General features: G+C 56.6%; 1 protein-coding gene across 3 annotated transcripts; it reads left to right on the top strand.

The window, feature by feature from the left end:
• Nucleotides 1–918: 918 nt before the first annotated feature.
• On the top strand, nt 919–24,890 carry ANO9 (anoctamin 9). Of its 3 annotated transcripts, XM_043451249.1 has the most exons (24): nt 927–1,104; nt 8,769–8,843; nt 8,947–9,072; nt 9,258–9,400; nt 10,556–10,602; nt 10,700–10,758; nt 10,840–10,913; nt 11,135–11,269; nt 11,635–11,731; nt 11,865–11,925; nt 12,007–12,089; nt 12,911–13,015; nt 13,095–13,256; nt 13,338–13,374; nt 13,586–13,697; nt 21,782–21,839; nt 21,947–22,044; nt 22,158–22,285; nt 22,367–22,519; nt 23,228–23,375; nt 23,905–24,006; nt 24,078–24,171; nt 24,262–24,371; nt 24,444–24,890. In XM_043451249.1, exons 1-24 carry the CDS (start codon nt 1,099–1,101, stop codon nt 24,469–24,471), a joined length of 2,241 nt encoding a protein of 746 aa, XP_043307184.1. In that variant the 5' UTR covers nt 927–1,098; the 3' UTR covers nt 24,472–24,890. The 3 variants fall into 3 exon arrangements, 2 of the variants coding, with proteins under 2 accessions (XP_043307185.1, XP_043307184.1); XR_006266350.1 differs by lacking the exons at nt 23,228–23,375; nt 24,444–24,890 and having other exon boundaries at nt 919–1,104; nt 24,262–24,309; XM_043451250.1 differs by lacking the exons at nt 23,905–24,006; nt 24,078–24,171; nt 24,262–24,371; nt 24,444–24,890 and adding an exon at nt 23,784–23,896 and having other exon boundaries at nt 920–1,104.
• Nucleotides 24,891–25,045: the final 155 nt, after the last annotated feature.

Here is a 25,045-nt window from a genome sequence, read left to right as displayed (position 1 = left end):
TTAATACATTTGTCCAGACTCCTCCTTCAGAGTTTCACAGTTTTGTGCTGCCAATTCCTTCTCTTGCCTTTGCTACCTCAGGGTTCAGTCCCTGCTGCCGTCACAGTCTGCCATGGGGTCCCCCAAACAGACAAGTGGGGGGGCAGGTTATCCCCGGGGGAACCTAGAGGAGCTGTCATCCACAGGTCGGCTGCACGGGTTGCCTGGGCTGCACAATGTGGTACTCCAACGTCCTGACCCCAGAGACACCAAAGTGGTCCCTGCTCTCCTCCAGCTGCCCCCACGCTGCAGAGCATGTCTGCCTGTCCTCTCTCCTGACCCCCTGCTCTGCGCCCTGCAGCTGTCAGAGCTTGGACACCCTCCCTCCCTGGTGGGGGCAGTCCACCGTCGCCCAGGACAGTCTCCCTCAGGTGGCCCAGAACCGCCTCCAGCTGCTGCCCTGACCACGGGTGGGGTACGGCCCCTCTCAGTCCTTCATTCCTGACCCCCCACCTCCTCCGGCTAGCAAGTGGCCCCGCGACCCCCTGGCTCCCCCTCCCTGAGCTGGGGTGCGCAGAGCCGGGATTCTGGATGGAGCAGACTTTTCTTTTCTGGGGTCTGTGTCTCATCTTCCCTCATCCGGGCCCCAGTTTCTCCTCCAAGGGACTCGACCCGAGACTTGAAAGGGTGGGAGGCTTGGCGCCCCAGAGGGGCCTGGGGACGGTGCGTTCAGACGTCGGGAAGAGTGAAGGGAGCAGGGAGCAGGGTTATGGGAGGCGCTCTCCTCCCCCTAAAGGACGCCGTTCTAACCCTCACGGCAGGGGAACGCCCCTCTGCAGGTGAGCTGACCGCCTCCGATGGGCGCCGGAGGCCCCGGAAGGTGTACCTGGCCCCGGGGCTTGGGGGAGGGGTGTGCCTTCCGGCCGGCGGGCAAGGGCCGCTCCCGACGGCGGCATAGGGACCCGAGGACGAGGAGGGCGGGGAGGAGGGCGGGGTGAGTCCCACGCGGAAGTCAGGTAGGACAGCTGGGCGAGCTCCAGGTCGCACTCGGGTTCCCTGCGGCGCTGGGGCTGCCTCACCTCAGGACCCTCCGACCCTGAGCCCAGCGCGACCGCCGGCATGCGGGTGAGTCCGCGTGAGGCCACGCCCGCCGGGACAGGCAGGCCCCTGCCTCCCGCCCCCGCCCCCGTCTCCTGCAGAGCGGGAGGGGGTTGGTAGGGGGTCGTGTCCCCCCGCCCCCTCGGGACTGGGGCAGGACGGAAGAAAGGGCTTGCCTCCTGCGCCGGGAGCCCCGGGGAGAGCGGGGTCAGGTGGGGGGCGTGGCCACCCCCGGGCGCTGTGCCAGGAGCCTGACCCCAGACCCCGCGGCTCTGTCCGGCGGGCAGGGGCTGGGGAGACCCGGGGTGGCCGGTAGGGCCCTCCGCTCCCTGGGGGTTCTGCCTGGGCCGGGGTGGGAGTCTCTGAAGGCTGCTGGATTCGGATTCTGGGGGCAGAGCAGGAGAGCGTCCGGGAGGACTTCCTCTCCCCTCCGCCAGGCACGAGGTCTCGAGGCCCGGGCAGCCGTGGGTGGCCGGGAGGAGACCCGAGCTGAGGTGGAGAGCGAAACCCGCCTCCCCGTCGCCCTCCTCCTGGCGCTCCCAGGTGTGGGCCAGGCAGGCGGCCTCGCACTCCGCCTCCGCCGTTCCAGGGCTGTGGAGCCTTGGCAGCTGAGGCTGGTTCCCAGGCCAGCCCTGTGCTGGGGGGAAGAGAGCCTGGGGCTGGGGGGAGGACGGAGACCTGGGGCTGGGGGGAGGGGGCCTGGGGATGGGGTTGAGGGGTGAAGAGGGAGCTAAGGCAAGAGTATCAGCCTTTGGGCAAAGACGGACACAGACCGCAGAGAGCTCCGCCGCAGCCGGGTCTGGGCATCCCCTTCCCCTGCCCAGGTCCCTTCCGTTCCGCACCCCCCACCCCGGCCCCAGCTGCAGTCCTAGCAGCCCTCTAGTCTCAGTTCATTTCAGCGGCTCAGTCGTGTACGACTCTCTGCGACCTGATGGACTGCAGCACGCCAGACCTCCCTGTCCATCACCAACTCCCGGAGCTTGCTCAAACTCATGTCCATTGAGTCTGTGATGCCATCCAACCATCTCAACTTATGTCGTCCCCTTCCCCTCCCACCTTCAATCTTTCCCAACATCAAGGTCTTTTCCAATGAGTCAGTTCTTCGCATCAGGTGGCCAAATGATTGGAGTTTCAGCTTCAGCATCAGTCCTTCCAATGAATATTCAGGACTGCTTTCCTTTAGGATTGACTGGTTGGATTTCCTTGCAGTCCAAGGGACTCTCAGGAGCCTTCTCCAACACCACAGTTCAGAAGCCCTCTGGTCTAGCTTCTGCTAACTCCCGGTCTCACCTCCTGGCAGCTGCCCTCTTGCCCTTTATACTTCTGCAGAGCTGAAGTGCTGAGTACCGAGGCTCTATGCTATCAAGCCCCTGAGTCTCTAGCAGGTCCTTAGACACCAGCTGTGTGCTGCCCCTCAGGCCCTGTCCACACTACCAGGGCAAGCTCTGGGCTCCCTCCCCTGCTAAGCAGGTACCTGCCTCTCCAGGCCCATGTCCACTCATGCCGGGCACTGCCCGTGAGGGCTGCACACACAGCAGGCTGCCTCTGGGGTGGATGGCCAGACAGACATGTGATCTGACAAATGAGATGGATGGACAGTGGGAGGCATGGTGGGAAGGAGGGGCCCAAGGGAGGAGGGAGGCAGATGACAGGACTTGGAAGACAAGGAAGCCAGGATGTCCCTGGCGGCCCGGTGGTTAGGACTTGGCGCTCCTACTGCAGGGTGCACTGGTTTGATCCCTGGTCAGAGAGATGAGATCCTACATGTTTCATGGTGTGGCCCCCCCAAAGATGAGGAAACAGAGCCAAGTGGGGATCGCAAGTGTGGGCAGGCCTCTCCATATCTGAGCTTGGTGGTGGGGGTGGCGGTCCCTTTGCTGGGTGATGAAACCACTGCTTAGGCTGGTAGGGCCTAGCCAGGGGGGGCGTGGAGTGCTGGCTGGGCTGTGGTGTGACCCTAAGCCTGAGGCGGGCCATAGATGGTGGGGGGAGGCCCCTGCCTGCTGCGTGCGGCTGGGATGACGTCGTGTGCTCCAGGTAGACTGCCCGGCCAGCAGGGTCGGGAGCTGAAGGGCAGGCACACCCGCACAGCAGTCCCCGTGCCCTGCCGGGGACCTGCAAGCTGCCTGGGGATGGACAGACAGAATGTGGATCCCCAGGCCTGGCCCCCATGCCTGGTCTGGTCTCCCGGGGAGCTGCAGCCTCTAAAGAAGTTAAGCAGGCAGTGGGTGGGTTGACTGGGGCTCTGGCCTGGACTCAGTCCTGGGCCTGCCCACTGGGTGCGTGGCCTGTAGGGAGTGGGGGCTGGAAGCCCCATGGAAGACAACGGAGAGCCGGGTGCCTGGAACCTCCCCGTCCCTGTGCACACTCTTGCTGGGGACCTGCATGAGGTGGGGCTGGGACCCCCAAGGCCAAGTGGGCCAGGGGAGCCTCTGATCCTGCCTGGGGTCTGGGAGCCTGATGCGCACATGTGGCTTCCTGGAGGTGGGGCCTGGTGGACGGGGAACCCCCAGATATCTCGCCTAGGTGCACGAAGCAGTCTGGTTGGTTGGAGGTGGAGGTGACTTCAGGGGAACCTGGTTCTAATCTGTGAAGGCCTCTGTCCCTGGAGGACAGGCGGGCAATGGACAGCCTGAGCCTGGAGCCTGGGGCCCAGGCAGGTGGCTTGGGGATGGGGCCGCTGGGCACAGAGTGTGTGGGCACCAGCCTTTCAGACGTCAAGCGCGGGGTGGCTCGACAGGACGGGGCCGGGGACTTAGGCCTGGCTGCTCCTATGCCTGCCGGCCCTTTCCCAGGGGGAACCAGGTCATGACTGGGGTGGGGCTGTGTCCCAGTGACGGGGGTCAGTGCCTGTGGGACCCCTCTGGTCCAGGTCACACAGCAGCCTCCAGTGAAGGCTGACTCCCCTTTTCCAAGAGGCTCTGGGTAATGCCCCAAAGTCATGTGATGTCTCTGGGGAAAGAGCTGCCCCAGCCTCATTTCTGGGGCCACTTGAGGGTTAGCCTCCCGCCGCTGCCTTAGGGAGCCCCTTGGGGATGGTCCTCCCCAGGCTCCCTCCTCCTGTCTGGATCCCTGTGCCATCCGTCCCCGCCCGGGGACCCCATCTCCCCACCCAGGTACCCCATCTTCCCACCCTGGAGTCCCATCTCCCCGCCCAGGTACCCCATCTCCCCATCCAGGTACCCCATCTTCCCACCCTGGAGTCCCATCTCCCTGCCCAGGTACCCCATCTCCCCACCCAGGTACCCCATCTTCCCACCCTGGAGTCCCATCTCCCCGCCCCAGGTACCCCAACTCCTTACCCAGGTACCCCATCTTCCCACCCTGGGGACCCGATCTCTCCACCCTGGAGTTCCATCTCCCTGCCCCGTCCCGTCTCCCCAGCTGGGACCCCGTCTTCCCACTGCTGGTTCTGCCCACTCTTCAGCCTCAGGCTCATGTGAGGGAGCCTCTCTTTTCAGCCTCTGTGTGCCTGTCAGTGAGGGACCCTCAAAGTGTCATCCCGCAGGGGGTCCCAGCCCAGAAAGCATAGCCCTCCTCCTGGGTCTGAGGTTGAGTACGTGAGGACCCATTTCACTCACAAATTTGTCCGACATGACGCTTCGCTCCTACAGTGGGCAAGTCACAGGACTGGCTGCTGGTGACAGAAATGCACCAACGTCCCTTGGCCCCATCTACGTGAGACCTGACTCCCTTCGCTGAGATAAGCGCCTCAGCCCAGAGTGCACGTGCATGCACCGACCAGCCTGAGGAGGCGGCTTTCTCCTCTGGCCCCAACCCCACTGTGGTTCGAGGGCTGGGGCGGTACAGGGTTGGAGCTGGGGCAGAAGGGAGCAGGGTTGGAGCTGGGGCAGAAGGGGGCAGGCCTGCAGAGGGGGTTGAGCGCTCTCCAGGAAAGCAGGGCAGAGGGCTGGGCGGGGCCTGCACCGGGGCACGAAGACCCTGGCATCCCGTGCCCCGGAGCCGGCTGTTTTGTGGCTGAGACAGAGGGGAGAGAGGGGGCAGACCCAGGCCTGGTTCTGGACCCAGTAGTTCCGGGGGTGCCTGGGGGTGTGGAGTTGGGGTCGAGTTCCAGAGTTAGTGAAATGAAATAAAAAACAGGTCCCCAGTAAGCTGAATTTCACACAAACAACAGTATTTTTTTTAGTGTAAGTTATGTCCCATGCAATAATTCAGTTCAGTTCAGTTACTCTTTTTGACCCCATGAATCACACACAGCACGCCAGGCCTCCCTGTCTATCACCAACTCCCAGAGTTTACTCAAACTCATCTCAACTTCTGTCGTCCCCTTCTCCTCCTGCCCCCAAGCCCTCCCAGCATCAGGGTCTTTTCCAATGAGTCAACTCTTCGCATGAGGTGGCCAACGTACTGGATATTAAAAAGCAGAGACATTACTTTGCCAACAAAGGTCCGTCTAGTCAAGGCTATGGTTTTTCCAGTGGTCATGTATGGATGTGAGAGTTGGACTGTGAAGAAAGCTGAGCGCCGAAAAATTGATGCTTTTGAACTATGGTGTTGGAGAAGACTCTTGAGAGTCCCTTGAACTGCAAGGAGATCCAACCAGTCCATCCTAAAGGAGATCAGTCCTGGGTGTTCATTGGAAGGACTGATGCTGAAGCTGAGACTCCAATACTTTGGCCACCTCATGCAATAATTGGGACATACTTATACTAAATGGTATTTATTGTTTATCTGAAATTCGAATGTGATGGGTGGCCTCTGTTTTCTCTGGCAGCCCTCAAGGGCAGACTGGCTGGAGCAGTCCAGTGAGGCTTTCTGGAGGAGGCAGGAATGCAGGGAGGAGAAGGAGCAGAGGGGGGAGCCGCAGGACAGGGGCTGGGGCAGGACGCAGAACACCGGGTGGCTGCGATGCACGGGGGTGGGGGTGGGTGCAGGCTTGTGAGCTGGGCAGGGCCGCCCAGGGGCGGTAGTGGGTGGTGGGCTGGCGGCAGGCCCACGGTGGGGTGGGGAGCCACCAGGCCCTTCAAGGAAGGCAGGGGGCTCCAGCGGACACAGCTCTCAGCGCCCCCAGGCCCTCACCCCGGGCTTCCTGTGCCTCCGAGCCCTGTGCTCCCTGGGGTGCTGCCGTCGGGGACATGGCTGGGGGCCCTCTTACTGGGCACATGGCCTGGCCAGCCCTTTCCCCGGGCTGCAGGATGCTCCCTGTGTTGCATCAAGCCCCCCAAGGCTGGGAGAGGTGGGCTCTTGCCTGAGGGCACACAGCCTCAGCACCTGCGGACTCTTGGCTCCGGAGGCGGTGTCTTTCCTCCACCTCGGCCCTGGGGCTCCCCCTGATGACCTGCCTGCCTGTCTGCCCTGGTCTCCCATCTCCTGTGTCCCCGACTCCCTTCAGCCCAGTGGCTCTTCCAGAGAAGGGTCCCTGGGTCACTTTGTCTCAAGCCCTCTGAGCCTGCTGTCTGCTCTTTGGAAATCAGTGAGGCCTCAAGACACCCTTCCCACCTGGATGCCAGTCCCAGCACTTTCCGCTCCCCCACTCCTGTGTGTGCTTAGTCGCTTGGACCCTGTGCGGCCCCATGGATTGCAGCCCGCTAGGCTCCTCTGCCCATGGGGTTTCCCAGGCAAGAGTACTGGAGCGGGCTGTCATTTCCTACTCCTGGGGATCTTCCCCACCCAGGGATGGAGCCCACGTCTCCTGCGTTGGCAGGCAGATTCTTTACCACTTTGCCACTTGGGAAGCCCCCGACTCCTACTTGTGCGGTTTTTGCAAATCTGTAAGTTTTCCTGAAGTGTCATAAAGACAGTGCAGGGACCTGCCATGCCCGTTGCCTGGGGCGCTGGTGCAGGTGAAGAGCCTGACACGGCCTGGACTCAGGTCACCAGCTTTTCCGAGTGTGTCATGTAGGCCCCTCATGGCATCATTGCCGCGTCTCCACGGTCCTTCCCGTCTGTGATGGTCTCTCTGTCCCCCTCATCCTTGGCCACATGACTCCGGGGTGTGCTCGCTGGGGCTCTGGTGAAAGTCCCCCTGCCATCTCCTCCTGCTGAGATGGGACTGTGGGCTTTCGGGACCACGTGCTACTGATGCCATCACCTGGACCGTCATCTCCTGTGTTGGGCGCCTCTGCCAGGTCTCTCCTCTGTAACGTGACTCGTTTTCTGTTTCATACTTTCTTCGTTAGTCACTGAGTCCAGGCCACCCTCAACAGGGAGGATTTCATCTCCCGGAGGGAGGAGCATAAAAGGACATGTGTTGTTTGTTAGTGAAAGTGAAAGTGTTAGTCACTTGGTAGTGTCTGACTCTTTGCCACCCCATGGACTATAGCCCACTAGGCTCCTCTGTTCATGGATTTCCCAGGCACAAATACTGGAGTGGGTAGTCATGACCTTCTCCAGGGGATCTTCCTGACCCAGGGGTTGAACCCAGGTTTCCTGCATTGCAGGAGGATTACCGTCTGAGCCACCAGGGAAGCTCCATGTTGTTTATTAGTGCTGCCGTCACAGTTAACAGAGTCAGGGAGACTCAGAAGCTGTGTACCACCCACTTCCTGTGTCCCTCTGTCTGTCCTGGCCGTCTGCCCTGTGCCAGTCGCTCCGGCACAGCTCTCCCTGGACGTACTTTTCGGAAGCTCAGTGCAGTGTCACGCTGACCCCCAGCGCCGCACGTGCAGCCGAGGCCCCCGTGCTCCTCTTGACGTGGTCACAGCACCGCGTTTTCATCCCTCTGCCTGCCGATAAGAAGAGGACAGAGTGTTAGGCGCTCAGTCATGTCTGACTCTTTTCGACCCCATGGACTGTAGCCCCCTAGGCGCCTCTGTCCATGGGATTTCCCAGACAAGAATACTGGAGTGGGTTTCCATTTCCTTTTCCAACGGGTCTTCCTAACCCAGGAATCAAACCCACGCCCGCTGTGTCTCCTGCATTGGTAGGTAGATTCTTTACCGCTAGCACGACCTGGGAAGAAAACTGATGAGTTTGGATTATTTTCACCATTTTGGTATGAAATATGCTAGCACCTTTGTCTGACTCCAAAGGTGGCTGGGGCAGGGGGCAGGCCTGGGAGGCTTCTGAAATTCAGGCACCAAGGTGTGTACAACAGCAGCGCATGGGGGTCCTGCTGAGTCACCTGGGCTTTTTTTTTTTTTTTACATATATAGCTTATTTTCAATATTGTATGATTTTCAGGTGATTTACAGTATTATATTACATTCAATATTTTTATAAATCACCCAGGTTTTCCTTTTTGGTCACAGTGTGCTTGCAGGGTCTCAGTTACCTGAGCAGGGACTGAACCCAGGCCCCGGCAGTGAGGGCACGGAGTCCTAACCACTGGGCGGCTGGGAGCTCCCACACCTGCACAGTTAACACTGTCTGACCGTAGAATGTTTGCTGCCAAATGGGTGGACGGTGGTGCCTCCTTGGTCACCTAGCCTGCATTTTCCAAACGGTTTCCGCGTTGGAGTTCCATGTTTTCACCTTCTGAGTGCTCCTCTTCTGTGAAGTGTCCGTTTGCATCTTTGGCCCACTTTCACAGGGCTGCCTGCCTTTTCTTATGAATTCGGGGTGCTCTCTGTGTGTTTCCAAACGAACCTTTGCCAGCCACTTGTGCTGCAGCCTCAGTGTGCACGTAGCCCCACCGGAAACCACCCCTTTGATGCCGAGCACCCAGCCTGGGAGGCGCTCTGCTGTGGCAACGAGTGCCAGCCTCTGTTCCGTCCGCGCTTCACCCTCAGGGAGAAGAGAGTCTCCGGATCTTGGTGCCGACGGAAGGTGACAGCCTTCCGCTGATGGACATGAATACGTGTGAGGTGAGCCTGCATGAGCTCCTCCTGGGCTTGGTCCCACTCCCCCATGCCCTGCACCCAGCCCGCCCTGGTTGCCAGCCCCGGGCCCCACGCCTCTCTCCTCTAGACCAAGGCCCCTGAGTTGTGGGACTATGTCCTTGTGGTCGATCGTCGCACCCAGAGAAACCCCGGGCAGGTCCAGCGGCAGCAGCAGTTCCTGGAAGAGCTTGAGAACCAAGGCTTTCACTACAAGGTGGGTGGGCTGAGGGCCTTGCCTGGGTGCAGCAGTCACAGGGGGCTGGGTGGGTCCCAGGAAGGAGTCTGGGGAGGTTGCCTGTGGCCTCATGCCAGAGTTGGAGGGGACAGACTGTTGGCCTTGGATGAAGGGGGAGAGTCCCAAGGTGGAGCAGAGGGTCCCATGCTGCCCCCAACCCTCAGGCAATGGAGGACCAGGAGAAGGAGTTCTTTGGGATCCGAGCTGACAACAGGATCTTTGACCGGTACCAGAGACTTATGGAGCCCGAGGATACTGTCCCCAGAGGGGAGCTGTCCAGGCCAACTTCCATCCGAGCCACCAACAGGTGAGAGGCTGGCCCACAGCGGGGCCAGGAGGACCCTGGCCCACCTATACGGTGGTCCAGACAGGCAGCAAGGCTCCTAGGTGTGGTCCCGGGGCAGAGGCCACAGGGAGCAACCGTCTGTGCCTTACTTACCACGTCTGTAATACTGGAAAATGTGTGACCATGTCCCCAGATGCAGACCAGAAGCCAGCCTTAAAGGGCAGGTGGCATTTGCAGAGGCCGGGAGGACTCTCCCAGCTGTCCCTCCTGGGTTCTGAGGTCGTCTCCCTGGATTCAGTCTCCACTTCTTTTCTCCAGACCGGATGCCCTTCTCTGGACATCTGTCCCTGCCTCCCAGGCACCCCACACCTCCCCTCTCTCTCTAGGAACCTGCTTCTCCCCACTCTGATCCTTTAGCCCACCAAGCCAGTCCACCTGCCCTCCCCACACCCCACCTCCAACACCTTCCTGGTCCTAGCCCCAGCCCTCTGAACTCACCTGGGGCCAGTCAGGGAGGTCAGCAAAGAACACTCTGGGAGTTGGATATGAGGCAATGGAGGGGGGCTTCCTGTGAGTCCAGAAGGACTGGCTGGTTTGGGAGAACACATGAGCAGAGGCGCCTTGCTGGGGCCTGGAAGGAGCAGGCAGTGGGAGGCCCCGAGATACTCGGGAGGCTGTGCCTCATAGGAGGTGTTCCAGAGGAGCAGGACTCTCTAGTCAGATGCCTGGATGTGCCACCTCCTGGCTGTGTGGCCTTGGCCAGACTCTCTGAGTTACTCACCCTCCCTGAGTTTCAGTCTCCCGTAGGCAAAATGGCTCACAGGGGTGTAAGGAGGATTTATTTGTGCACATAAAGGGTGTGCTCTGAACATGTTGGGGCTCCAGGTGGGAGGTGTGATTGGAGGTGGGGAATCCGGGAGGAAGCTGGACGGCCAATTGTAGGGCTGAGCCCTGGGGCCCTGGGACTAGAGAGACCACCCTGAGGGAGGCCCACCCTGCAACCACGGTGCAGCTGGACTCTGGGAGGATTTGAGGAGGTGCGCTCCCAGATGAGTCCTGGATTTTGGGCTCTGGTCAGGCAGTCCTGGCTGGTGGTCTGGGGGCTCTGTCAGGATGAACAGGGGCCTGGAACCTGGCCAGACAGAGGACCGTTCTGAACCAGTTCTTGTGTTCTAGAATCCGAATTGTCAACTTTGTCCTGAAGAGCAAGATGGCAGCGGGTGGTAAGGACTGGACCAGGAGGGGCGAGCATGGGGAGAATGGGACAGGGTCCTCCCTCATCCCCACCCCTTCTGACCCGAGAACCCCTGTGACCACCAGACACGCTCCAGGATTTGGTGAAGGATGGGGTCTTTGAGGACGGGTTCCCCTTGCACAAGGTGAGGGGTGGGCTGGCTGGGAGAGGCCCTGAGGGCAGGACTTGAGGCAGGAAGCTCTCACTGTGTCTCACCTGTGCCCAGGGGGAGGAACACCTAAAGAAGAAATGGGCCCGGTGGAGAAGCATGTTCCAAAGGCAGCCAATTAGTGATATCAGGTACTACTGCCCTCGCGGACACACCCGTGCCCCCGCAGGCAGGCTGCCCCTCTGTAGATACACCCATGCCTCCAGCAAACAGCTGTCTGGCGAACCATTTAGACACACGTTTAGATGCCCTCAGTACACTCTTGCCCCCAGCATGGCGAGCTTCACCCAGGTGTTGGCGGTGGACAGTCACCCCTGGTGGGAGTGGCCCTGACGGGACGCTGTGCCCGCAGGGACTACTTTGGAGAGAAAGTGGCCTTGTACTTCGCGTGGCTCGGCTGGTACACCTACATGCTGGTGCCCGCCGCAGTGGTGGGCCTCGTCGTCTTCCTGAGCGGGTTTTCCCGATTCGAAGCCAGCCAGATCAGGTGGGCGGGGCCAGGGAAGGGTCGGGACTGAAGCGGAGGGTGGGTGGAGTCAGGGAAGGGGCGGGCCTGAAGCTGGGGGTGGGTGGAGTCAGGGAAGGGGCGGGCCTGAAGCTGAGGGTGGGGCGGGGTCAGAATGGGAGGGACTGAAACTGAGGGTGGGGCGGGGCCAGAAAAGGGGAGGGACTGAAACTGAGGGCTGGCGGGGCCAGGGAAGGGGAGGGACTGAAGCTGGGGATGGGGTGGGGCCAGGGAAGGGGCGGGACTGAAGCTGAGGGTGGGCTGAGTCAGGGAAGGGGCGGTCGGGGTGGGGTCCCTCGAGGGTCCACAGGAAAGTGCTGCCGCCAACCCGGTCGCTGCGCCCTCAGCAAGGAGATCTGCAAGGCCCACGACATCTACATGTGCCCTCGTGGCGACCATAACCGCAGGTTCCAGCGGCTCTCAGACACCTGCGCCTATGCCAAGGTTTGCACGGGGCGGGGGGCCCTGCGGCCGCTGGCCCTGGGGAGGCGGGCCCAGCAGGTCCTCCCAGGGAAGGGGAGGCCTGGGCCGGGGGTGAGGGGAAGGCCGCCCCAGCCCCACGTGCCCCTCCCTCTAGCTCACCCACCTCTTCGACAACGAGGGCACCGTGCTATTCGCCATCTTCATGGCGCTGTGGGGTGAGTTGCGCGGACCTGAGGCCCGCTGAGCACCACACGTAGAGGGGGACACGCCCCTGAGGCCTCTGCTTTCTGCCGCAGCCACCGTGTTCCTGGAGATGTGGAAGCGGGAGCGAGCCCGAGTGGTCCTGCAGTGGGAGCTGTACGGCTGGGACGAGGACCAGGTGAGGCTGAGCCGGTGGCCGGCTTGGGCCCTGAGAGGCTGCTGAGTCCGAGGGGTTCCGTGTCCAAGAGCTTCCCGTCGAAGGTTCCAGTGTCTGAGGGGTTCCCTTGTCCAAGGGCTTCCTGTCTAAGGTTCCTGTGTCTGAGGGGTTCCGTGTCCAAGGGGTTCCTGTGTCCGAGGGGTTCTGTGTCTGAGGGGGTTCCATGTCTGAGGGGTTCTGTGTCTGAGAGGTTCCGTGTCCAAGGGCTTCCTGTCTAAGGTTCCCGTGTCCGAGGGCTTCCTGTCTAAGGTTCCCGTGTCTGAGGGGGTTCCGTGTCTGAGGGGGTTCCGTGGCCGAGGGCTTCCCGTGTCCTGGGGGTTCCGTGTCCGAGGGGTTCTGTGTCTGAGGGGGTTCCGTGTCTGAGGGGGTTCCGTGGCCGAGGGCTTCCCGTGTCCTGGGGGTTCCGTGTCCGAGGGGTTCTGTGTCTGAGGGGGTTCCGTGTCCGAGGGCTTCCTGTCTAAGGTTTCTGTGTCCGAGGGGTTCTGTGTCCGAGGGGTTGCCGTGTCCAAGGGGTTCCGTGTCTGAGGGGGTCCCATGTCCGAGGGGTTCCGTGTCTGAGGGGGTTCCGTGTCCAAGGGCTTCCCGCTTAAAGTTTCCTATGTCTGAAGGGGTTCCGTGTCTGAGGGGTTCCACGTCCCAGGGGTTCCGTGTCTGAGTGGGTTCAGTGTCCAAGGGGGCTCAGTGTCCAAGGGGTTCTTGTGTCTGGGGGGGGTCCCAGGCCCCACGGGGTTCCGCATCAGGGGCAGTTCCGGCGTCTGAGAAGAGTTGGGTGCCTTCCACAGGAGGAAATGGCTCTGGGGCTCATCAACTGCCCGGACTACCAGCCGCGGCTGCACCAGCACTCCTACCTGCGGAGCACCGTCATCCTCCTCCTGTCTCTCTTGATGGTACTCCGGGGCTCCTGCGGCTGGGCTGGAGAGCAGCTGGGGCAGCCCCTGAGCCCCGCCTCTCCTGCCTCCACCCCAGATCTGCCTCATGATCGGCATGGCCCACGTCCTGGTGGTCTACCGAGTCCTAGCTGCCGCCCTCTTCAACTTGGCCTTGCCCTTCCTGGGGGAGCAGGTGACCACAGCCGTGGTGGTGAGCGGGGCCCTGGTTCACTATGTGATCATCCTCATCATGACCAAGGTAGGGGTCGGGCAGAGGAGGGTGCGGGGGCAGGGTGGGGCCTGCCCAGGTCCAAGGTGAGCCCTGTCTCCCCTCCCACAGATCAACAAATATGTGGCCCTGAAGCTTTGTGACTTTGGTGAGAGGAGAGCTTCTCGGGGGGAGGATTCAGGGTGGGGGTCTTGGAACCCTGGGGTGGGGAAGTGGGGCCCATGAGAGGCCAGGGCATCCTGCCTGGGGGACAGGTGAGGGTCCCAGGTGACCCTGAGTTTTCAGGATATGGACAGGCTGGGCGTGGGCTGTCACTGGGGTGAGAGATGGGGGAAGGATGGCCCCACATCTCATTCCAGAGAAACCCAGGACCTTCTCAGAGCGAGAGAGCAAGTTCACTATCAAGTTCTTCACTCTGCAGTTTTTTGCTCACTTCTCCTCCCTTATCTACATTGCCTTCATCCTGGGCAGGTAGGGGCCACTGGCTCTCACATGCCTCCCTGTAACTTATTTCTCCCCACCTTGAAAATGGAAACACGTGTTCAATTTTTAAAATAAATCATGCTCAGAACATGTGGAAACCTAATACAGAAATATGTGAAGGAAGCACACAGTCAACCCCCAACTGTCCAGTTCATGTCCCATCTCCCCAGATATTTTTACACATTTAAGTACACACAGATACACCTATTTTAAAATTTTTTTTTTTTTGTTAAAATTTTTATGTACTTGTTTTGGCTGTGCTGTGTCTTTGTTGCTGTGCACATGTGATGATCTGGGGCTACTCTCTAGTTGCGGTGTGAGGGCTTCTCCTTGCTGTAGCTCCTGTTGCAAAGGGACAAGACACACGGGCTTTAGTACTTGTGTCTCGCGGGCTGTAGATCTGCTGGCTTCAGTAGTTGCGGTGCACCAGCTTCGTTGTCCTGTGGCGGCATGTGGAATCTTCCTGGACCAGGGATTGAAACTGTGTCCCCTGCATTGGCAGGCAGATTGTCAACCACTGGGCCACCAGGGAAGTCCCAGATATACCTAATGACATAAGTGGTTTCTCATGTAAGTTATCCTCTCTGCCTTACCCTGAAAACATACAATAGATATCTTCCATGTCTGCAAGGGTGGTGAGGCTTTGTTTTTAAAACCATACATGAGCATTCCTTTGAGAGATGTCCTTGAATTTATTTAAGCACTTCAGTTGGTGGACATTTGGGTTAATTCCAGTTTTGAGCTTTGTAAGTAAAGTGGCAATGGGCATCTCATATACCAGGCACATGCACACACTTCCCCTCACCGTCCAAATTAGTGAAGTTAACCTTTTTGATTCAATCCACAGACATTTTCTTTTTTTTTTCACGGACATTTTCTTATCTTTTCGGAAGAAAATACTTGCTCCATGTGTTCTCTCTGTTTGCTCAACTTTGTAAGTTGCATTGTTGTTGTTGTTCAGTCGCTGTCATGTCCGACTCTGCGACTGCATGGCCTGCAGTGTGCCAGCCTCCCTGTCCTTCACCACCGCCTGGAGTTTGCTCAGACTCATTAACTCTAGACTCTCTAGCAGAACTTTAAAAACAGAAAACCCCTCACAGTTCGTTCAAAGACTTGGTGAGGTCCTTGGAGAGGCCTTCCCAGCATCTGTCCCCCTGTCTTCGGGCTCTGCTTGGCCTTCCCATCCTGGTGAGCCCATCCCTCTCTGCCAGGTGGGACCCCGAGTTTTCCAGTGGCTTCCTGAGAAAGGGTACGTGGGAGATCATCTGTGCTGAGTTCCTCTTTATTGAGGACCTGACTGAGTGCCTGCTAGAGACAGGATGCTAAGTTGGATGTGGTTTTCCTCAGACTTGAGGGATAGCTTTTTTGGCTTCCAGTGTTCTGTCCCACGGACCTGACATCAACGCGATTCCGACTCTCTGCGTCTTCTCACGATCCTCCATCTCTGGAAACTTCTTAGCTGTGTGACTTGGTGGTTCTTTTTCATTCGGTGTTGCTTCAGTAATTCACACCTCTTCCCATCACATACCAGCGTTTCTGTCTCTGCTGGATGATTTCCACATCACACAAACATGCCCTCGTATTCCTTTCAAGAGTCCTCCCCGTGCCCAATTTCCAGTTCTCCCCAGCTCATGCCTCCCCCCTGACACCTGGGCCGCCTCTGGCCGCTGACCTCTGCCTTTCTCCTGGCCCCTAAATCTCACTGGACTCAGAACCCTGGTCCCTCAGACCCCACTCTTGCCTTGCTCCCTGTGCTCCTTCCCTGCCCTGTCTCCCTCCACAGCCCTCAACTCCTGCGCTGGCCAGATATGCAGAATCCATGCTGGTCAAGTGGAAAGAAATTACTGCGTGCTCGCTGGGCCTGGAGCCTCGGGTCCTTCCGTTTTAGTGATTTTCTGATGTGTCTGATAGCCCCCTTCTTTGGTTCCCTCTCTTCTCATCTGGGAAGTTCTTTTTGTCTGGAAATTGGATCTTCTGAATTGATCACCCAATTTTCTTTGCTTTTTCCTTCCATCCTTGTCCCAGTTCCTCAAAATTTTTCTGTTGAATGCATTACTTCTGCTTATGTTCTTAATTTCAGAGCACTCCTTTTGATGTTTCAGGTTCTTTACAGCCTCCTCTTCATGTTACCTGGAAACCAGGGTTTTTCTTGTCTGAGAATGTGGCCTCTTCTACTCTGGCATTGCTTCTGTTCCTTCCAAGTGTTTTATGCTCTTTTGTTGATTGCTCTCTGATTCTGGTGTTAGAGACCTTCCTTAGATGTCTTTCATTCTTGGACACATGTCTTTAATTGAGAAAGGCATGTGCCAGTGTGCTCTGGACCACGTGTCTCCTGGTGGGGCCTCTTACTCTGTCAGTTCCTGAAGGGGAATCCCTGGTGTCCTGCCTGGAGGAAGGAGGATGCCCTTGGTATGCTGGGAGCCCAGCTGGGGAGGGACAGTGTGGGGTCTCGGTGTCCGTTGGCTCAGCCCTGAGATCTGAGTCTTTGGTTGTTCAACCCCCTGGAAGTGTCTCTGTCTTTTTGCTTGTGTGGGGGGATTAGAGGTCAGATAGGAGGCCCAGGGGTTCAGCCGGGCCTGCATCCCATCCAGCGGGTGCCCCCGGCCCACCAGAGGGGCGTCCCATCCAGTGGGTGCCTCTGGCCCACCAGAGGGGCCCAAGTCCTGTGTGCTCTGGGCGAGGCAGGGCTGCCGGCTGTTTGGACATCAGCCCCGCAGGTTCGATCCAGCAGGATGTGGCGAGTGGGCTGCAGGCCTCTCCAGTTCCCTCCCAGCTCTGAGGTGATGCCCAGCCGTGGGTGTCGGCAGCCAGCCATTTCAGTTGAAAGTTGGGAGTGCACATTTACGTGGAGATGAGCATTGCTAAAGCAACCTCCAAAAGCGCTGTGGTGACTCACAAAGACACACGCTGTGTGTGTGTGCACCCTCTGTTGATCTGATGAACAAAGGCTTCTCATCTTTCAAGGTGCCTTATTAAAACCTATTCGTGAGAATCCAGCTTCTTCCCAGATATTTATTGGTCATTAAATTTCCTTTTCTATAAACTGTTCATATCATCTGAGCATTTTCGTAATCTCAAGATCAAATGGGTTCTTTTGACGTTATCCGTTTCCTAAAATCATGGCATATTTTACTTTGCTTCTTATTTGACCATTTCTTTGTCGTACAGCTCTTTATTTTTCCTGTTGTTTCCAGCTGCCTTTCCCCCCTTGCGTGTCTTTATCGTATCAAGGTTATCTAGCCCCTCTGTGGCAAACTGTTAGTTGCACGGAGTCCCTTTCTCCATGGGGCCCTCCTTGGGAGCCCTGCCTTCTCCCACACTGGGCTGGTTGCTCTCTGAGCCTCCTGTATATCTGTCTTCTTGGGACGTCCGTTGCTGCTTTCCTGGGTTAGGACCATCATTTCCTGATTCCCAAGCCGCCTCCTTTTTGATTTTTGCTTTCATTTATTCTGAGAGAGTATATTGGAGAGGTAAATTTTCTGAATTCGTTTGTCTCAAGGTGTCATGTTCTGCCCTGGCACATGATTGACATGGCCGGGTGAGAAATCTAACTTCGACACAGTTTTCCTTCTAGAACTCCATTGTCTTTGAACTTGCAAAATTGATGAGAAGTATGCAGAAAATCTGATTTTTGTTTTTTCCTAGTTGACCTAGATTTTTTTCCCTCTGGAAGAGGGATCTTCTGTTTAAAGTTAGGATCTTCTCTTTAAACAGGGGGACAGCCTCGGGGTGAGTCTTTTCTTCATGCACTGTGCTGGGCAACTGTTGGCACCTTCCAATGAAAAAACCATGTCCTGCTTAAGTGCATGAAATTTTTTTCTTTTTAACCTCAGGTTTTTAAAAAAATTTCCCCTTGCTTTCTCTTTATGCGACTCCTGGTCCGCTTGGGTTTGTCCTCTGTGCTTCTTATCTTTTTCTCTCCTATAGTCCATCTCTCTGTCTCTACACTCCAGATCTGGAGAAAGTTCTTTCACTTTGTCTTTTTTTGCCTTCTGTTGTTTTGTTTTAAGTTTAAGAATTTTAAGAGAAAGTCTTAATTTTCAAGAGATTTTTGGTCTTTTGTTATCCTTATAGTGTCCTTATTTCCATAGATACAGTACTTTCTTGAAGATATCAGTGTTCTTTTTTCCCCTTAAGTTTTTTTCTTTTAAATATTTGTTTGGCTGCACCACGTCTTCATTGCGACCTATGGGATCTAGTACCCTGACCAGGGATTGAGCCTGGGGCCCCGGGACTGGGGGCTCGGAGTCCTAGCCACTGGGCCACCAGAGAAATCCCGTTTCCTTTCCTCATCTCATTTCCTAAAGTGTCCATCCTGTTCCTTTGCCACAGTCTTTCTCTGTTGCTTTTCTTCATGACTGAAGATTTGCAACCCTCCACTGACTTTGGATAACAAAGGACTAAGCTGATTTTCCCTGGCAGGATGGGATATGTCTTTATAATAATAACTCACGTCACAGACACTCACACATTCTATCCTAAGTCATGTTAGTCAACTCTAATCTGCACAACAGCCCTATGGGGTAGGGACTCTAAACCCCATTTCCGTCAGATGGGTTGACGGAGAAGTTAAGAAACTTCTCAGGGTCACATAGTCAGCAGACGGAGGAGCAGATGAGGCCCGACTCTGATTCCTCCTGTGCGCCGTCCCTGCACGCTACGCTTCTGGGTGAGGAGGCAAAAGCCTAGGCAATCTCTTGTGTTCCTCTGAAGGCAGTTTCTTCTTTGTTATGAGGTTTATCAGTATGTTTCTTCACAGTTCCTGTTTCTCATGCCACGCTCAAAAAGGCCTCCCCTTCCTCAAAATTAAAAATGTGTTTAGCTGTGATTTCCTTTATGCTTATGGTGTCAACATTTTTAGACACTCAGATCTTTGATCCACAGGAACTGGTTCTGCTGCAAGGGGCACCGGAGGGAAGCTTGTTTTGTTTCCAAGTGACAGCCAGCTGTCCCCAAACCAACTGCTGACTTTTCATCACCACCACCACCTTCTGCACATACCAAGTCCCATCATTCACTTGAATGTTTTGGTCTTTCTGTGAATTCTGATCATTTTAGTCTAGTATCTTACTGTGTAATTATTACTGTGTTACGCTTTACTATCAGATAGGACTCGCATTAATTTTCTTTTTTGTAGTTATTTACATGTTTATTCTTCTAGGTGAACTTTAATTTTTGTCAAATTCCATCAAAATTCTGTGGCACTTACCTTCGGGTTGCAGGGAAATTAGACATTCTTTTAGGGAGAACTGACATACCTGCTCTATTAATTTTCTTTTACCAAAACGCAGTGGCTTTAAACTATGCACAGTATTTTCAGTTTTAGAGGCCGAGTCCAAGAAGGGTCTTGCTGGACTAAAATCAAGGTGTCAGCAGGGCTGCGTTCTGTCTGGAGACCCTCGGGGAGGATCCATACTGTTGTTTTTTTCAGTTTCTAGAGGCTGCCTGGATCCCATGGCTCCTGGTCCCTCCCTCCTGTGTCTGCAGAGCCAGTGGTGTCAGGCTGAGTCCCTTTCATTTTGTCATGTCTCTGACTCTCCTCCTTCCTCGTTTAAGGACTCTGGTGATTAAAACGGGCACACCTAGATAATCCAGGATTCTCTGTCCATTTTAAGGTCAGCTGATTGGCAACCTTAATGCTGCCGTGTCATATAACATATGCCAGGAATCCTGATGTGGATGTCCTTGGGGGCCTGTCATTCTGTCTCTCAAGCATACAATCCTCATTTTTTCTATCAAAGAACAAGGCTTCTCTGTCCGAGTCTTGTTTTGGTGGTCTTTAGCTGTCATGTGAACTCTGCTCTCAGTTCAGTCAGTTGTGTCCGACTCTCAGTGACCCCATGGACTGCAGCACACCAGGCTTCCCCGTCCATCACCAACCTCCAGAGCTTGCTCTCACACATGCCCATCAAGTCGGTGATGCCACCCAAGCATCTCATCCTCTGTTGCCCCCTTCTCCTCCTGCCCTCAGTATTTCCCAACATCATTTTCTTTTCTAATGAGTCAGCTCTTCGCATCAGGTGGCCAGAGTATTGGAGTCTCAGCTTCAGCATCAGTCCTTCCAATGAATATTCAGGACTGATTTCCTTTAGGATGGACTGGTTGGATCTCCTTGCAGTCCAAGGGACTCTCAAGAGTCTTCTCCAATACCACAGTTCAAAAGCATCAATTCTTCAGCATTCAGCTTTCTTTATAGTCCAACTCTTACATCCATACATGACAATTGGAAAAACCATAGCTTTGACTAGACGGACCTTTGTCAGCAAAGTAATGTCTCTGCTTTTTAATATGATGTCTAGGTTGGTCATAGCTTTTCTTCCAAGGAGCAAGCATCTTTTAATTTCATGGCTGCAGTCACCATCTGCAGTGATTTTGGAGCCCCCCAAAATAAAGTCTGTCACTGTTGCCATTGTTTCCCCATCTATTTGCCATGAAGTGATGGGACCAGATGCCATGATCTTAGTTTTCTGAATGTTGAGTTTTAAGCCAACTTTTTCACTCTCCTCTTTCACTTTCATCAAGAGGCTCTTTATTTCTTCTTTGCTTTCTGCCATAAGTTCTTTCTGCCATAGTTCTTCGCTTTCTGTGTCATCTGCATATCTGAAGTTATTGATATTTCTCCCGGCAATCTTGACTCCACCTTGTGCTTCATCCAGCCCAGCATTTTGCATGATGTACTCTGCATATAAGTTAAATAAGCAGGGTGACAATATACAGCCTTGACGTACTCCTTTCCCAGTTTGGAACCAGTCTGTCGTTCCATGTCCAGTTCTAACTGTTGCTTCTTGACCTGCCTACAGATTTCTCAGGAGACAGGTCAGGTGGTCTGGTATTCCCATCTCTTGAATTTTCCAGTTTGTTGTGATCCACACAGTCAAAGGCTTTGGTGTAGTCAATAAAGTAGAAGTAGTTGTTTTTCTAAGTAGAATTAGATGTTTTTCTGGAACTCTCTTGCTTTTTTGATGATCCAACAGATGTTTGCAATTTGATCTCTGATTCCTTTGCTTTTTCTAAATCCAGCTTGAACATCTGGAAGTTCACGGTTCATGTATTGTTGAAGCCTAGCTTGGAGAATTTTGAGCATTACCTTACTAGCGTGTGAGATGAGTGCAGTTGTGCGGTAGTTTGAGCATTCTTTGGCATTGCTTTTCTTTGATTGGAATGAAAACTGACCTTTTCCAGTCCTGTGGCCACTGCTGAGTTTTCCCAGTTTGCTGGCATATTGAGTGCAACACTTTCACAGCATCATCTCTCAGGATTTGAAATAGCTCAACTGGAATTCCATCACCTCCACTAGCTTTGTTCGTAGTGATGCTTCCTAAGGCCCTCTTGACTTTACATTCCAGGATGTCTGGCTCTAGGTGAGTGATCACACCACCTATCATGACATTATCTGGATCATGAAGATCTTTTTTGTACAGTTCTGTATTCTTGCAACCTCTTAATATCTTCTGCTTCTGTTGGGTCCATACCATTTCTGTCCTTTATTTTGCCCATCTTTGTATGAAATGTTCCCTTAGTATCTCTAATTTTCTTGAAGAGATCTAGTCTTTCCCATTCTATTGTTTTCCTCTATTTCTTTGCATTGATCACTGGGGGAGGCTTTCTTATCTCTCCTTGCTATTCTTTGGAACTCTGCATTCAGATGGGACTATGTCTCTCTTTTTCCCCTTTGCCTTTCGCTTCTCTTTTCTCAGCTATTTTTAAGGCCTCTTCAGACAACCATTTTGCCTTTTTGCATTTCTTTTTCTTGGGAATGGTCTCAATCATTGCCTCCTGTACAATGTCACGAACCTCCGTCCACAGTTCTTTAGGTACTGTGTCTATCAGATCTAATCCCTTGAATCTGTCTCTTCCACTGTATAATCGTAAGGGATTTGATTTAAGTCGTAACTGATGGTCTAGTGGTTTGTGTGTGCGAGCATGTGCCCACAGGCGTGTCTGGGCATGAGGCTCACATCTGGCCACTGCTCACCTGTGGGGCAAGTCTGCTTCCTTCCCCTCCAGGGCCCACAGTGCCCCGATCCCCACTCTTGTCCTGCCGCCTCCCTCAGCCTGGCTGTCCTTCACAGGATCAATGGACACCCCGGGAAGACGGTGCGCCTGGCAGGGCTGTGGAAGCTAGAGGAGGTCAGCCTGTCCCGGGTGCTCTACTGCCCTCTTCCCGAACTGCCCTCGTTCCTGGCCTCTCCCAGTGCCGCCATGCCCGTGCGCACCTCCCACCCTTGTCCCTGCAGTGCCACCTCAGCGGCTGCATGATGGACCTGTTCGTGCAGATGGCCATCATCATGGGTCTGAAGCAAACGCTCAGCAACTGCATGGAGTATCTGAGACCGTGAGGACCCCCCTCCTGGGGCACCGCCCACCGCAGGACCCCCCCCCACCCCACCCGGGGCCCCCCTGCTCCCCGGCTTCTCCCCGTTCCCCACCCGGTTCTCATGCCTCTAGGTGGCTGGCACACAAGTATCGCTCTTTGCGGGCCCTGTCTCAGGACCCCGAGCTGGGCCACTGGCAGCGCAACTACCGCCTGAATCCGGTCTACACCTTCAGCCTGTTCGATGAGTTCATGGAGATGAGTACGCGGGGCGGGGCTGGGGGCCGAGGGGCTGGCGGAGGGGCTCGGTGAGGAAGTGCAGGGTGACCGCCCCCACCCGCAGTGATCCAGTACGGCTTCACCACCATCTTCGTGGCCGCCTTCCCGCTCGCCCCGCTGCTCGCGCTCTTCAGCAACCTCGTGGAGATCCGCCTGGACGCCATCAAGATGGTCCGACTGCAGCGGCGCCTGGTGCCACGCAAGGCCAAGGACATCGGTCAGGGGCCGGCTGGGGGCGGGGCGGCCAGCTCACCAATCTCCCTGAAACCCCGGCTCTAAGCCTTAGGGGCAAGAGGGGTCTTCACCCCCGGCGGCCCCCAGCCCTTCCCAGGGTCTGCCTGGGTTGGGGGTTGAGCCCAGGCCCCAGGAAGAGGAGGGACTGGCATGCCTCCTACTGCCCCCCGAGTCGGATTGAAGGGCCAGAGCCAATGGGAAGCTGGTGCAAAAAGGCTGGACTCTCAGAGCAGGAAGCTGGGGCAGGGACCTGGGTCACCTCGGCTGGCCTGGCCGGGGTGGACGGGGTCAGGGATGAAGCAAGGAGATGGAGTACTGGCAGGGCAGTAGGAGAGAGACCTGGGAGGAAGGCCACCATCCCGTGACCAGTCTGGGGGTCTGCCCCTGCCCTGTGAGCGGGTAGGGGGACCTAGGAGGCAGAGCAGGCCTGGGGGCAGCTGAAAGGTTCAAGCATAACATGGGGATAGAGACCTGGCCCCTCCTTGTCCATGTCAAGAAGCGGGGTGCAGGAGAGTGGCATTTGCCCTCCGCTGGCCTTGGCCAAGACTGTCCTCATCAGGGGCCTGGCAGTCGCCACAGGCATGAGTGTGACAACGCCCTTGGCCATCTGGGCTCCCAGCCTTGGGGAATCAGTGGGGCCGGGGGAGGAGGCATGTAGGTAGACTGGGCCTCCCTCCCTCCTGTGGCTCAGGGACCTGGCTGCAGGTGCTGGAGATCATTGGTGTACTGGCGGTCATCGCCAATGGGATGGTCATCGCCTTCACGTCTGAGTTCATCCCCCGCGTGGTGTACAAATACCGCTATGGCCCCTGCCGGAGCGGGGCCCAGTCTGAAGTCGAGTAAGGGGACGCTGCCACACAGCCCCTGGGGGAGTCTCAAACTGTCCAGAGGCCCCTGGGAAACTGGCCCCACCCCAGGGGAGCCCGGGGCAGGGCTCGATGCTGCCAGTTTCTCCTGGGGTGGTCTGCCCCTGCCCTGTGCTGACCTGCAGACCGTGGGTGGAGCCTGGGAGTGCGGACTGGGACCCCAGGAGGGCATTGATGTCCCAGAGCTAGCCATCTTCTGAGCAGGTGCTATGGGAACGGCTTCCCTTCCAAAGTCAGATGCTTTGTGGGGTCTGTGCACTGTCCTCATCCAGCTCCTCCAGCCCTGCGTGGGGCTGGGTCTCCAGGGGTCTCTCCCAGGAAGGCTCCCCCAGCCCCTTCGAGTCCCTTCAGCCTCCCCGAGGGCCTGTCTCCCGTATACAGAGGTGGAGGAGGGGGTCTGCACTGCGGCCCACCCTGACGGCCCCCACCACGTCGGGCCGGATTCGAGCCAGCACCCTGGAAGCCTGAGGGGCCACACCAAGCTCCTGTCCTCTGCCCACAGCTGCTTCACGGGCTATGTCAACCACAGCCTGTCCGTGTTCTACACCAAAGACTTCCAGGATCCTGCCAAAATCGAGGGCTCGGAGAATGTGACTGAGTGCAGGTTCGGACCCCCACCCCCTGTGAGCACCCTTTGAACTCCTGACCCCTGACCTCATCTGCTCCCCACCCCAGGTACCGGGACTATTTCTCTGCTCAGGACTCCAACTTCTCGGAGCAGCACTGGTTCCTCCTGGCGATCCGCCTGGCCTTCCTCATCCTCTTCGAGGTGAGCCAGCAGGCAGGGGCCCTGGAGTGGGCCAGCTCTCCGACCCTTGATGTCCCTGCGCAGCCCTCCTGACCTCCCCTCTCTGCCCAGCACGTGGCTTTATGCATCAAGCTCATTGCGGCCTGGTTCGTGCCTGACGTCCCACAGTCTGTGAAGAACGAAGTCCTGAAGAAGAAGTACCAGAGACTGGAGCAAAAGAGGTGGAGAGGCAGGGCTGGCTGGGGGTGGGGAGGGGCTGGGGTGGGCCCACTCAGCCCCTTTCCTGTCTCCAGCTGCAGCTCCAGGAGCACAGACGTGTAGGGGACCCGGAGCAGGCAGTGCCCGGAGACCCAGGACTCAGGAGCTGCCACCACAGCCTCCTACCCCAGCCTGGCTGGCTGTGTGTGGGGAGCTTTAGGAAGATGCGACTACGTGCGGGGGCCCTGGGAGCCCCTGTGTGTTTGGGGTGTCTGTAAACTGCACACTCGTCCGTGGTCTACGAGGCCTGTTCCATGTGTTAGGTCTCAGGCTTGGTACTGCCCGACTTGAACTCTGAGTGACTCTGCCCCCCCAGAGCTGGGGGGGAGGGCGGGCAGCGGCAGGGGCTCCCGAGCAGTCACAGTGCAAGGGGGCTGGACTCTTTCCTGGGGTGCCCTCTGACTCCTGGGCCCCAGATCTTGCCCCACCCCCTGGCTCCCTTCAACCAGCAGAATTTTCTATAATAAAAACTTTTCTGTAGATTTCTGGGTCTCTGGTGCATTATGTCTGCCCTCAGGGTTAGCAAGGTTATACTCAAAATCCTTTCACATGCTAGCAAGGTTATGCTAAAGATCCTTCAAGCTAGACTTCAGCAGTACGTGGACTGAGAACTGCCAGATGTACAAGCTGGGTTTTG

The sequence above is a fragment of the Cervus canadensis genome, chromosome 29 (genome assembly GCF_019320065.1).
Source record: "Cervus canadensis isolate Bull #8, Minnesota chromosome 29, ASM1932006v1, whole genome shotgun sequence".
NCBI lineage: Eukaryota > Metazoa > Chordata > Mammalia > Artiodactyla > Cervidae > Cervus > Cervus canadensis.
Note: the sequence above shows the minus strand (reverse complement) of the source record. Positions and strands in the feature narration are given on the sequence as shown.

What these genes read in the sequence shown, in the direction of transcription:
- ANO9 (XM_043451249.1), top strand. An exon ending in TGGACATGAATACGTGTGAG is followed by an intron (nt 8,844 to 8,946) that starts GTGAGCCTGCAT and finishes TCTCTCCTCTAG; the next exon opens with ACCAAGGCCCCTGAGTTGTG. An exon ending in TCATCCTCATCATGACCAAG is followed by an intron (nt 13,257 to 13,337) that starts GTAGGGGTCGGG and finishes CCCCTCCCACAG; the next exon opens with ATCAACAAATATGTGGCCCT.